The sequence below is a fragment of the Trematomus bernacchii genome, unplaced genomic scaffold, assembly GCF_902827165.1.
Source record: "Trematomus bernacchii unplaced genomic scaffold, fTreBer1.1, whole genome shotgun sequence".
Lineage (NCBI taxonomy): Eukaryota > Metazoa > Chordata > Actinopteri > Perciformes > Nototheniidae > Trematomus > Trematomus bernacchii.
In genome coordinates, this window is record NW_022987797.1 from 3684062 (window position 1) to 3698339 (window position 14278).

At 43.1% G+C, this 14278-nt stretch overlaps 1 protein-coding gene across 1 annotated transcript in view; it reads left to right on the forward strand.

Moving 5' to 3' along the window:
- Window positions 1–14278, forward strand: part of tasora (transcription activation suppressor a) — a 64408-nt gene that overhangs the window by 42679 nt on the left and 7451 nt on the right. Inside the window, 10 exon segments of the mRNA XM_034149904.1 lie at window positions 476–662; window positions 1008–1136; window positions 2121–2269; window positions 2948–3125; window positions 5441–5612; window positions 5615–5946; window positions 6162–7492; window positions 7706–7828; window positions 10433–10592; window positions 10779–10887. Of these exon segments, the coding sequence (XP_034005795.1) occupies window positions 476–662; window positions 1008–1136; window positions 2121–2269; window positions 2948–3125; window positions 5441–5612; window positions 5615–5946; window positions 6162–7492; window positions 7706–7828; window positions 10433–10592; window positions 10779–10887 (2870 nt within the window).

Below are 14278 nucleotides of genomic sequence, written 5' to 3' on the forward strand. Positions count from 1 at the left end.
ATTTAAAGTTGAATCCTCTGCTCCTGAATCACTAAATAATGTTTAAAAAAAAGAAAATAAATGACAAGCTTTCTCTGGACTTCTGCTAGACCATAAACACTAACTACTCTCCCACCTGTGTTGCCTGTACCTTTTTATATCATTTGTTTCCCTTTTTTAACGCTACCATTATATTTCAGATATTTTCAGAAATAACAACACAAACATTGAACATTTAGTACCTTTTTGTCCGTGCTTTTGAATTCATTTTGAAATATATTTATTTCCTAACTTTTTTGCAGAATACCTGACCCGGTCCAGGAATCTGACCTTGACTATAAAAAATATAATAGTGTTGACAATTCTTTACTAATATGTTGTTAGTATGACATAATAGACACTAATTAGAAACCCTTAATTCTATTGTTATATATTTATTTGTGTCATGTTGGCCTTTATAGTATTGAACTGAACACGTGATTTCTTTGCCACTCAGATGCAGCAGATGGTCGACCTGGTTCTGACCTGCAAGAGAAAAGCAGAGACTGTGGTGAGAAAGGAGGGAGGAGAAGGAGGCGTGAAGGTACACGGGAGGAAGAGGAAAATGGAACGGGAGACGGCAGAGAGGACACTAAAGTTCCTGAAGGCATCACAGGAACCCGGAAGACACAGCAAGTTTCCCGGTGAGGAGACAGGAGGTTTCTTTAAAACTAGCTTTTTATTATCCTGAGGGAACATCTAACTACTTGACAGGACATAGTATTCCCTGTTCTTTATGCATTCTATGAATTTCTGCTTTCCGCAAATGTCAGCGGAGGTTATTATTTCTGTCTTTTCTTCACCATCGCCAAAATGTGCAGCTTTTCATCGACTTTGTTCACATTTGCTTTCCTCTACTGTTGATTTGCTTTCTGCCTTAATACACCTTAATAGATGATTTACTCGTCTTCATTTGTAGTTATCTTGCAGTCATTGGGTAACCTGTTGCTTACTGTGTTTAATGTTTCCTCCCCGCTCTGGGCTCCTAGTTGAGGGAAGCCATGTTCCCGCCCCCCCTGGCTCTCTTGCGTCTGTGATTGGTTCGGTAGGTTTGAAGGACGTTGATCTGAGGGAAGATGGATCTGAATTAGCTACTAGACTACTCTCGATGCTAAAAGGTGACTGAATACTGGGACTTTCTTCTTCTACATATACATTACAACTTTTTCCAGCATATCATATTTCATTTATATCCTTTTCTTTTTTATCCTTTTACATTTATTTGACCGTTTCCTTAAGTTGTTCAATCTAAACAAGAGTTAGCACACATGTTTATGATTATAGATTCATCAATAAACGTTCAGCTTGATTTCCCATGACCACATCAGATTTAGCAAAATCTCTGCCGCTCAAATTTAAACGCATGCTCTTCACTAAGCTTTGTGTTTTCTTTTTATGGCCGTCAACCTACCAAGGACTGCAGAAGAATATTAGCTTGTACAGTATGGTTCAATCTGGCATATGAGGGACTCGTGCTCATGCTGATATGACATGACATGTATGAAGTTTCCCGTCCTAAATAACCAAATGCACACACATTAACCCACTATTGGCACGCCGACACACACTTAGTGTTGCAAAGTTTGAGACTCCCTCATTTAAATGTGTAACCTTTTATGAACGTCTTCAGCCCATTTATTTTTTTTCTGAAAAACAGTTATCAATATTTTAATAACTTATTCAGACAATGATGTTGTAATTCATTGCTAAGCTTGCTGCTCTTAGTAATTGCACGATATCTTCTCTTTGGCGAGCGAATATAATACAGTTGGATTAATATAGTTCATATATTTATAGATAATATAATCCACACACCTTAGCTTTCTTGTAAATATATACTGGTTGAAGAATAGTTTTGAATGAATAAATGATTGGAGAAATATGTAGTTTTACACTGAAAATAAATAAGGAACTCTCTATAATAGGCCTACAAAGACATTATAGATTAATCTTTTCTCAGAAGTACAGTTGCATTGAAAAAATGTAATCGGAATTGGCCAAAGAAATTGCAATCGGTGCATAATGTTACGCTAACAACATTTTGAAAACTCCTGATGAAATACAAAACTTTTTTTAAATGATTGATCCTTTCCAACATACAGGCCTCACACAGGCAGCAAGAGGAACATCCAATCAGAGTGAAGTACAGGAGGCGGTGCAGAAGACACCCTATCCCTTTGATAGGCTGGCCACCGAACTGGGTCTGCCCACCTACTGTGACATCGACCTGAGGGATCAGGAGGAGCTGGAGGTAACAGTTTAAAGATGACTGTTTTTCAAAAAAAGAAGCCACATATAGATTTTAATATATGTTGTCATTCTTACATAGAAATACCTCTTTCAAACAAACACCTTTTTTACGAAAGGTAAATGATGTTGGCACCAAAATGATATTTAAGGATTATTTAAAAAGGTTATCATAATACATTAGCTACATAATGCTCATAAATACCACAGCAGTGGTGACATGATTCCTTCATCTACTCTCAATATAGTAGATAAAGTACAATCCTCATTCTGTGTATAAAATAAATGAATACATAAAATTCAAAAACCATTAGGCCTCATCAATCTTTAAAACAAAGATTTTTGAACATATGCCCGTGTCACACATTTTAAGAAGAACCTCAATGACAAAAATTGTACATAAAAAAATAAATGTGTAAATTAATTATAACAAAGAAAATTTAATATTTAAGGCACAGTTTGTTACAGTATACATGCATGTTTTACAGGCAACTCTTTCTCTAGAGTTTATATGGCATTTAAATAGAAACAGCTGAATTGTATTTTAATTGATATTATTGATAGATGTTTTTAAACTCCAATTTAACTTATTCAGGCACTTTTTGCCTATTAATTGTTAAGTAAATTAAAAAGGAGCAGGTAAGGTTAATGCGCATTTTTGTTTCTTTGTGTGTGTGTGAAGGAGCAGACAATCGGCAGCATCAGTAGTTCGGAGGGATTCAGTCCCGGCTCCCACAGCGGGGAGGGGAATCACCACGGAGCAGCAGGAAGAGGAGGGGGGCTCGGGAAGAGGGCAGGGGGATATGAAGAGGAAGAGGAGGAACAGGACAAGATCCCGTGGGTTCTCATCCCTATTACAGGTCTGTCTGTCTGCCAAGGCTTACCTGTTAACATGGATAATGACTTCTCTTATATTCCCGTTTACACATCCTCCTTCATTCTTTCCCCAACTACCTTCTCGAAAAGTTTGCGTTGTAATATTTGTGCAAATCCGTAAACCTGGTGATATTTAAGTCTTTCTGACTAGAAATGTTTTCTTTTCTGCATTCTCTATGCTAGTGTTGAACACTAGTTAGTTTGTGTTCAATGCACAAAACTGTGTGTGTTGCTAACTGCGGTATAGACCAAATGTAGACGCATATTCCAAATATGCTGTATACATGCTTGAATAATGATCCTATAACCCAAATAATGGCTAATGTTGGCGTTCTCATTTGTTTTAACCATACACTGCTACTTTCAGAATAAGGCCTAATTTGGAACATCTAAAAGGAATATTTACTATAGTTCTTCAAATCTTTATATCTTATTATTATTATTTCAACCAATATTTTGCCGTCCGATAACTTCAGCCTACTTTCAGCTACAGAAACCATTCAAATATCAAAAATATTCAGCCTTTTCAGCACATGATGGGAAACTTTCAACTTTTTCAAAATATTTTATACTTTTTGAAATATTCAGCTTTTTAGACTCTTTTTTTAACATGTAACTCAATGGGAGGAACCTTCAAATCCTCTTTTAACTACACCGTGCGCCAAATGCTACTCCTTCCACATACTTTCAGCTACAGACTTCATTCCAACTTTAAAATGATCAAGACATTCAGCTAGTCAGCTATACAACTTGTTATTCAGATTTTGCATATCTTTTACACTTTTTGAGATATTTAACTTAGTTTGGAGCTTGGTAAAGAGGCCTTCTTCAGATTTTAACATTAGTGTGTATTGCGCAGCTCGTTAAGTCTAGAGTGCTTTGATCTCAAAACAGAGTGGAGGAGAGCTTGAAATTCACCCCAAAAAATGTTTTAAACCTGCCATAATTCCCAAACCCTACACTCCTGGGACATCATTTTATGCTTGAATTGTAGGAAAACCTCTCTTGGGTTGAAAAAAAATAAAAAATCAAGCAAAAGAATTCAACAAAATGCCTCTTGAGTAGGGATGCTCCGATCGATCGGTGCTCTCTAAACATGCCGATCGCGAGGGCCGATCGCATGACGTAAAATACATGACACTTTTCTCTGTACGCGGCAAAACAAGCTCGCCAAAATGGCTTCACCGGTCTGGCATTATTTTAAGGTGTCCGAAAAAGACAGTAAAATAGCGGTATGCAACGTGTGTGTGAAGCAGAAATCCTGCAGCTCCACCCGCTGTGACGGACCGGTGAGCGGAGCGAAACACACAAGAGTTAGACCTAACACACTTAGCTATTTTATCTACCTCTGGAACAAGCTAAACTAGTTATAAATATGTTTATTCTTCACTGTCGGGTCGCTCATTACTGGATCAGCGAGCTGCATGAGACGATACTGACAGGCTGTCAGGAGAGGGAGAGAGGGGGTGAGAGAGGGGGAGAGAGAGAGGGAGAGGGAGAGGGAGAGAGAGAGAGAGGGAGAGGGAGAGAGAGGGAGAGAGCGCTTCCGCTCATTTCTCCCGTGGTATTATCCAAAGTTAATGTAAACTTGAATAATATACATAATTTGAATGTAATAATTAAGTTGATTGTTGTTTGTGGAAGCTCCAGTGAATGAGCCCCATTAACTGAGTTTTAAACATCACTTTAAATGGAAGATTTAAAGTGATGTTTAAATCTTCCATTTAGGCCCCGCCCACTCGATCGGATCGGCGATCGGTATCGGCCGATACTGATTCCGATTAAATTAAGCTTCTTCACTATTTTTCCTACTCTTCCAGTTTAACATTTCACTTTCAAGTTTTCAACAAAGTCATTGCAATGCATTTGAGCTGTAACAATTTTGATTCAAATCATTTCACTTTTCTGCATTTCTCCGCTAAGTTCAGCAACACACTGACTTGGTTTTTGTAGCTAAAAGCAGCGACAGAGACAATTCAGCTAATAAAATATTCTCCTTTTTTCAGCAACAAATGTACACAGTTTACAGCATTCGCACGCATTTTCATATCCCAATATGTCATATTTGCAATAATAGTTGAAAATGACTGTGCATGTAAATGTAGTAAATAAGGAAAATGAGAAAAATGAAAAAGGGAGAAACTTTATAAATGTAGCCTGCACCAAAGTACACCAAATCTCACAAACTCCAACTTCATCCTTAACATGTTTAATTGGATTGGATTTATATATATAAATAACATTTTGCCTAGCAGTGACCAGCATTACAAATCTGATGTAAACTCTGCTCTCTCTGCAGGGCTAAGTTCTTCACGGTACACCCACAGAGACAGAAAACTCCCTCAGGACCCTCGCTTCCATCACCTCACCACGGCAACGAGGATCACCACAACCAGCAAACCCCCCAGGCAGAGCCCCTCCCCGTCTCCCAGGCAAAGCACTCCTCCCTCCCCCCTCCGATGCGCATCCCCCGAGCCCAGCCCTCCTCACTCCAGCTCCCTGTGCCCGTCACCAGACCCCAGCCCCCCCCCCTTCCCCCTCCCAGTGCCCGTCTCCAGAGCCCAGTCCGCCCGCCTCCCCGTCTCAATGCCCGTCCCCGGAGCCCAGCCCTCCCCCCTCTCCCCCAAAATGCCCCTCTCCACAACGCAGACCTACACAACGTCTGGACCCTCGTCTCCTTGGCCGCCCCCCCCCTCCCCTCCTGGTGCCAGCCAGCGGAGCCTAATGACCTCAGCCAGTTTAACAGCAACCACAGATGTGCTAACGTGGAGCCGATCGCCCACCCCCCCTCCAGGGAATCTGCAGGTAACTTCACACATGCTCAAGTTTTAATCTGTTTAACTGGATTTGGTTGATATTGGCCATATGAAATATTTCAACATTTGTTGCTAAAATCCCAACATTTCCTCCAGAGGGAGTTTCTCTCCGACTCCCCCCTCATCCATTCCACCTACTTAAATTAATGTGTTATATACTTTCTTTACTCAGTATGTCTCTGTTGTGTATTCTGCCTCCTGCAGGGCCGTATAAGGACAGAGAAAAGACACCTCAGGGAAAGGAAAAGAAGAATGAAGAGCCATTTATTTCTGCATCCATCCAGCCATCTGTACCTCCAGCACCAGAGAGGAGGAGGAGCCCGTCACCACCCCCAACTCAGCCGGATGGAGAAGGGGAAGTGAAGGAAGTACAGGCAGACGTTTCAGAGGAGGTAGAAACAGTTAATATTCTCAAGAAGCGAGTGAAAGAAGACCAGGAGGAGGAGGAGGAGGAATGTATGGATGTGGAAGTGGAAGTGGGGGAAGTGAAGGACCTTGTAGGTGGCTCTTTGTTTTCTCCACACGTCTCCGTACCTCCTACTTGTCTTGACAGCATCGTTGACAGCGTCGTTGAAAAACAGCTGGGCGACTTCTCCTCTGAGATACAGCTCCTCCTGCAGAAACAGAGCATTCATTACAGCTTCCCACAATCCCCACATTCCACCTCCAACACAGAAACCTCCGCACCTCAACACACACTCCCACACGCCTCAATATCTCAGTTTTCACAGTATGTGTCTTTCTACAACCCCTGCCCCCCAGTACAGGACGACGTTAGCTCACTAAGGCACGGCATCAACAGCATGCTAACTGAGTTTGAAGACACCTGCCCGAGCCACGAACCCGGCAGCAGCAGGACTAATGTGGATGACACACTAGCAAGCAGAGTTAGTGAGTTTGTGTCCAGCATCAGAGCATCTAAAGCTCCAACGAGTAGAGAAGATGACGGTATCTTTGGTGAACTGACAGCCGCTGACGTCAGTACCAACCCTGCACTCTCCAGAGGAAGTGATCCGTGGCAGCAGCACACAATCCCTAAGCATGTTCCCGATGCTACAGGCAACATCAGTCCCATGTTGCCGTCTCACGTCTCTTCATCTGTTACTACCTCTCAGTCTGATTCTGCCTACAAGCCGGCTAACACTTCTGTCCTCATTCCTGCTCCTAACAAGCCCCCACACTCCCACTGGAAACAGCAGAGTCACAGTTTAGAGATCAATAGAACTCATAACATCAGACAAACACAAGAGGACTGGACTGAGCACTGTAGTGGTGAGATGGGGGGGAGAGGTCTTGCAGGTACAAAGTACCAGGGGAGTTTGCCAGGGTTCAGCTGTGTCTCTGAGCCAGTCTCTGCCTCCGTCCCCGGGCCCACCCCCACCCCCCCGGCCTCAGCACTGAGCTCCCTGATCAGCCAGCTGCAGCCGGAAGTTTTTAACAGTCTGGTGAAGATCATCAAAGAAGTGAAGAGAAACTCCCTGCAGTTCTACCTCCACAGCATCGAGCCGGGGGACCAGGTCCATCAAGAGGTCAAGGTAAGCTCATGGGCTGCACACTTAAAATGTGTTTAAGCAGCTGATACCCGATTGAGGGGTTCGGTTCACACTGGAAATCAATGGCAGAGATTCATGAACATTATTTGACATCTAGTTACTGTTTTATCAGATGCTCTTGGAATATAGGTTCTCCCTTATTGATGTTATTATTATTTTGTGTATACAGTGTGTATGTGTTCTCTTCTGTTGTAGGCAAACCTGTTGAAGCAGGGGAACGCGGAGCAGAGTCCGATGGCTTTTCTGAACCAAGAGAATGCTGCAGACAGATTGCTGGTGGTCATTCAGAACCAAGACATAGCTGGACACATTCACAAGGTACCTCCTGAGGGAAGGTTACTTTAAAAATGTATTCCGCTACCAGTTTCCTGTAAAATAAAATGTAATCAGTAACCTAACCTAAGTATCACAATGTAACAAGCCTGTCCAAAAAATGTAAAGGCTATTTTAAATGATATATTTGACCCCTGAAAATGTATAAACTTTTTTTTTATATATATGATTTATTTTTGAGATTTTCAATACACAGAGACAGCAGCAATACAATACATTACATTAACCCTGCGATTACTAACAAAACAACCCCAATAAACAATACATCAGTTACAATTAGACAATAATGAAATAAAAAGAAATAAAAAAATACAATATATATATTGTATATATCTCCGAATTCGTAGTAATTATGGCGTGTTTTTAAAAGTGATTTTGTTGCCTCTTCTGAGGCCAAAATGTCAAATTCAGCCTTTTTTGTCAGTCATTCTTTGAGAAGATCTGCACTGGGGGAGTCTACACATCTTGTCTGCAGATCCGATAAAGCCCCTGGAGAGGCAGATACTCTTCTCAGTATTGATTTTCCTTTGGTAAGCGCAATAGGATATTATTTCCCCTCGTAGATAGGCCTTGCACGCTTCCCAAACTGTTGCTGCAGATACAGCCGGGTTAACATTAGTGGAAATAAAAAGGTCAATGCGATTCCTAATAGTTTTGATAAAAACCGGGTCAGAAAGTAGTAGTGAATTGAAGCGCCAGGGGGAACGTGACAAGGACCTGCCGGGAAGAGAGATGTCAACAATGACAGTTGCGTGGTCCGATATAACTATAGGGCTTTATGAACACGAGCTAACAGAGGGGAGCAATTTGTTATCAATAAGAAAGAAATCAATTCGGGAGAAAGTACCATGAACAGCAGAAAAGAAGGAGAACTGCTTGGCACTAGGATTCAAAAAGCGCCAGACATCTGAGACTGCGTATTGCTCCTTGAACAGTTGAATAACTTTGGAAGATTTGGATGGGGAAGAGGGCTTGTTAGAAGAACAATCAAGTGAAGGATCAATACAACAGTTAAAATCACCTCCCAGAATGAGCTGGCAGGAATTTATGTCAGGAATGGAGAAAAGAAAATTTCTGAAAAAGTCCTCGTTGTCACAATTCGGGCCATACACGTTCGACAACGTCAGATTGTTGCCACATATTGCGATAATAAAACTGCCATTTGGGTCTGATATAACATTGGACACAGAGAATGGGACAGATTTATGAACAAGAATTGCAACGCCTCGGGCCTTGCTCGAAAAAGAAGAATGGTAAAGCTGGCCCACCCACCCTCTGCGAAGTTTAAGATGGTCTGATGGTTGGAGGTTGGTTTCTTGCAAAAAGGCCATTTTAGTGTTTAAACTTTTTAAATGGTTAATCACATTGTTACGTTTCACAGAAGAATTCAGGCCCCTGACATTCCAACTAGTAAATCTTAAAGCATCACTTGGTGCTGTTAAGGAGTTAGAGCTCAGCATAAAATGGTACTGGGCAGGTGGTGTACCTGCATGTCCCTGTCCCCATACCTGGCACCCCCCGCCTGCTGACAAGCAACAGGGAGAGAAAAGGTGTGGCGTGAGACCGAGTTTAATATATTAAGTCTAGAAGCAGCCCACAGGCAAAGGATAAGAAAACAAAAATTAAAGGGGACCTATCATGCAAAATGCACTTTTGTACGTCTTTTATACATGAATATGTGTCCCCGGTGTTCCAGGGAACTCACCAAGTGTCAGAAAACACAACCCTCTCTATTTTCCTCCATACCCAAATCTCTAAAAAAGGGGCTGCAACGGATCTGATACAGACTGATCCAGATTTGAACACTTCTATGACGTCACAGAAGTGGCGCTACGGCTATTGGGCCAACTCTCCACCTATCAGGGGAATGTGGGGTTGGGCCACGGCCGGCCATTGCCGCTCGAAAGCGCTGGAGACGCTGTAGTACATATGCCAGGCCTGTAAGTGGCGCTGTAGTCTGCCACAAAAGCAGCGAAGAAGACTTCCCGCGCATGGTTACCATGGTTACCCTTCTGTTTATTCTCCGCTGTGGCTTTTTTTCTCCCTCCCCGCACTAAAGCACTTATATACTAATAAAGGACTGGCTTATCTAAAGCCAGTTGAGTAGCACTTGAAATGTTTTGTCTCTATGAAACCTGATGTACTTATATTTGTTTTCTTCTAGTTTGTATCTTCTTGGTCGAATGCACTTATTGTAAGTCGCTTTGGATAAAAGCGTCAGCTAAATGCAATGTAATGTAATGTAGATGTCAGAGACTCAAATGAGGATTTGAAATCAGCCGTGAGAGCTGCTCTATGTTCATCCAGCAGCAAGCTAATGTCAGCCAAAGTTATGCTAGGAGTCGACGCTGACGGAGACCCTTTGCAGCTTGTTTTCCCTTTCCTTTCGACATTGCCGGAGGTCTTTGTAGTTAACACTGGCTTATAAAACTGTTGCAAACTAATTATGTTGAAAAAAGACGAGGTTTAAAAGGTAAATAAGAGTGGAAAAGTTAGAGCCAGTCGAGCACGCGTCTACTCGGCACACCTCATACCGGAAGTCGTGAAAATGTATAAACTTTTCTCACGATTCTTACTTTACTTCCACAGATCCCAGGTCTAGTGTCTCTGAAGCGTCTAGACTCTGTGGTGTTTGTGGGGATCGATACTCTGGACGACATCAAGAATAACAGCTACAACGAGCTTTTTGTTTCTGGAGGATGCATCATTTCCGACGAGTTAATCCTCAATCCAGACTTCATCACTCACGGTAAACCAAGGATGAGCAAACCAAAAGCATTGTCCAACAAATTATATTTTTAGATGGTTGTAACGGATAATTTTTTCTTGACTTATTTTGATCGTCCTATTTCAGGTTATAGTTGTTCAGCTTTATGTGAGTGAAAAGGCAAATGCAGCACTTGTTTGTGTTTATGTAACTGATGTTGTTATGCAGATCGACTGACGGCACTGCTGATGCTCCTGGAGCAGAACAGTTCTCCAGAGAGCGGCTGGAGGCTGAAGGTTCACTCTAAAACCCACAAGAAATTAAAAGAACAATCCAGGTACTGATTATGTCTTCACTGCGTAGCAATCCTACCCTGTAGCACATCACACACAAGATTCAACTGTTTTACGATTTATTACTGAATGGATTTAGAGCCGAACACCTATTTACACTTAATAAACATTTAGAAATGTAGCCTTGTTATTTTCAGATTCTGCCCAATACATTAAATATTGTGTGGCTGCAGTTTGTCAACACAAAATTCAAAGTAGACCCCTCCTCCTCCTTTATTTGTTGGGTTTTTGCGCCGTAGCTTTCACTGGACAGTGGGCGAGGGCGTAATTTCGCCTGGAAGTGACATTAGCGCTGCTCTCATCTATACATGTTTTGTGGATAATCCTACCAATTCTACCATTAAGCCACGTAGTCATCCATAGTTTACAAGCATAACCCTGGTTCTCAGAGTGACATGAGTGAGATGTCTCACTAAGGGATGCGCCTCCCTGTGTATACCTCAGAAGAATCAATCTCAATACGCCAATCCTGATTGGCTGATGATCTTGAGGACTACGTCAGGGAATCCACCCACCCTTAAAGTAGCTTGCGCTACAGCACAGCGTCATTCAAAATAAGCATCTCGCTTCGCCTCAGCAAGAAGGGCTGTCTGGTGATGCATCTCACTCACAACCTATAGTTCTCATTCTTAACATTTGTTTCAATATCTCACTATGGGATATGGAGACTCCCGTATTGCCAGACATGCTTATATCGAAAAATCACCAGTACTCAAAGTCAACTTTAATGTCAATCTTTCAGTTTGTGTGTACAGACAAAGAGATCGAAATGACGTTTCCAACAATCCCGAATACAAAAATACAATTATACAATATACAGATATGTATACACATATGTATAAAATATGTATATCCTATATACACAATCAACAGACACATTTACACATATGCACATATTAAGATAAAAAACACAACAATCAATATATACAAAATAACAGTCACTTCAATATCAATATCTTTGGGAATGTACATTAGTGTAAGATTGTCCTTAGAATGTGCATTTATTGGAAGATTGTCCATAGCAACGTCAAAAAAAAGTGTCTGTTGCTGGATTGGAGTGTCTGAGTGTGTGGGGAGTTATAGTCCAGTGGGGAGAGGGGGGAGAGAGGGAGGGAGTTCAGCCTGTTCTTTAGTCGGGTGGTGCTCGACCTCAGGCTGCGGAACCTCTTCCCTGAAGGCAGGAGGGTGAAGAGGCAGGTGGAGGGATGGGTGGGGTCACCAGCGATGCTGAGTGCTCTGCGGGTGAGGCGGGTGTTGTAAATGTCCAGGAGTGATGGGAGTGAGGCACCAATGATCCTCTCAGCAGTGTTCACAATGTACCCCCAGGAATTTGGTATAGCTCACCTGCTCCACAGCAGGCGAGGGGGGGAGGTCAGATTTGATTTGCTTCATGACTAGCCGCTCAAAACACTTCATGATGGTGGAAGTCAGCGATACGGGACGGTAGTCATTGAAGCAGGAAGGTGATGACTTCTTCAGTACAGGTATGATGGTGGTTACCTTGACGCACGAGGGAACAACAGCCTGGCTCAGGGAGATGTTGAAGATGTCTGTGAGGACATCTGTGAGGACATCTGTGAGCTCAGCAGCGCAGTCCTTTAGCACACGACCAGGAATGTTGTCAGGCCCAGAGGCTTTCCGGGTGTTAATCCTTAACAGTGTGCTCCTCACACTGCCTGGGGACAGACAGATAGCCTGGTCGTTGGGTGGAGGCGTTGTTTTCTGCGCAGGTGTGCTGTTCTGTGCTTCAAAGCGTGCAAAGAAGCCATTGAGGTTGTTCAGCAGAGAGGTGTCAACAGGTAGAACTCCATCCCAACACGGGCCCTGAGCCCAGCACTGCATGGGCCACCCTTGGAGCAGAGATATCCAATCTGTAAAAACTGACAAAGTGAGAGGTGAAGACCAGCTTGCTGCTGCACAAATGTCCTGGATGGAAACCCCCTTAAAAAGGCCCAGGAAGTAGCCAGGCCACGAGTAGAATGAGCCTGCAGGCCCGTTGGTGCCTGCAAACCCTGACTTGTATAAGCCAGAGCTATCACTCCCACAATCCAGTGGGAGAGCCGCTCCCTGGTAAATGGTTTGCCATCTTTGATACAAAGACTTGGTCGCTGCACCAAACTCTTTAGACAGCTCCATAATATCAGTTTGCGTGCCAGCGTGTGTAACTGACAGGACTGTTTATATACTTGACTGTTTATATACAATACTGAGGTCGTGTTGTCCGTTCTCACGAGGACATGATGTCCTCTGAGAAAAGGCAGCAAGCATTTTAGGGTGATAAACAACGCTAAAAGCTCCAGATAGTTTATATGTGACCGCTAGAGATATCTGCTACAGAGACCCCTCACAGATCGACCCTTGTATACTCCACCCCAGCCCGACAGACTTGCGTCTAAGACAGTGCCCATAGGCACGCCCTCTTTCAGGAAAGCCGGGGGCAGCCAGTGGCGCAGTGCCATCGCCCATTCCACAGTATCCATCTCCGGGAGCCATGGCGCAAGGGGTCCAGTCTGAGGGCAGCTACCCAGTGCTGGAAATCCCTCATGTATAAGCGTCCCAGTCGTACTACCAGGACGGCTGACGACATGAGCCCCAGCAACCGCAGACATGATCTGAAAAGATTATATTTGAGTAGCCGGAAATGCGCGAGGCAAGCCCTTAAGGCTTTCACTTTCTCCGCTGACAGACGGCCTGTGAAAGACACTGAACTCAGGCATAAGCCCAGGAAGATTACAGTCTGAGCTGGGGACAACAACATGCTCTTTTCGGTGTTTATTACGAAACCCAGGTCGAGCAGGTGTTTCACAACGATATTCGTCTGCGTAATAGCCTCTTGTTCCGACTCTGACAGAAGGAGCCAGTCGTCTAAATACGTTGCCAGACAAATGCCCTGCTGTCTTAATGGGGCGTACATCGTGCAAACACTCGCGGACTGAAAGACAGGCCGAAAGGAAGCACTCTGTTCTTGTAACAGATAACCCGAAAAGCGAACCTCGAATACTTTCTGTGTGGAAAATATATTGGAATGTAAAAACGCGCATCTTTCAGGTCGATTGATGTGAACCAATCGCCCTTACGCACGAGACGCAGCAGATATGCATCAGTGAGCATCCTGAATTCTGTTTTTCTGAGGTATTTGTTCAGAGCCCTTAAATCCAGGATAAGGCAGATTCCGTTCCCTCCCCGTTTTGAGGGAGAGAAAATACCAGGAATAAAAGCCGCTCTGACTGTTCGGGAGACTTGCATACGCCGGTTCTCCACGGCGATACACATACCTGCAAACTGAGATGTTATGTAAAAGATGTCTGGAAACCGAACTCCTTTAAGGGGGTTTCGGGGGATCTTCCCCCAGAAGATTTTTAAAATATTAACATG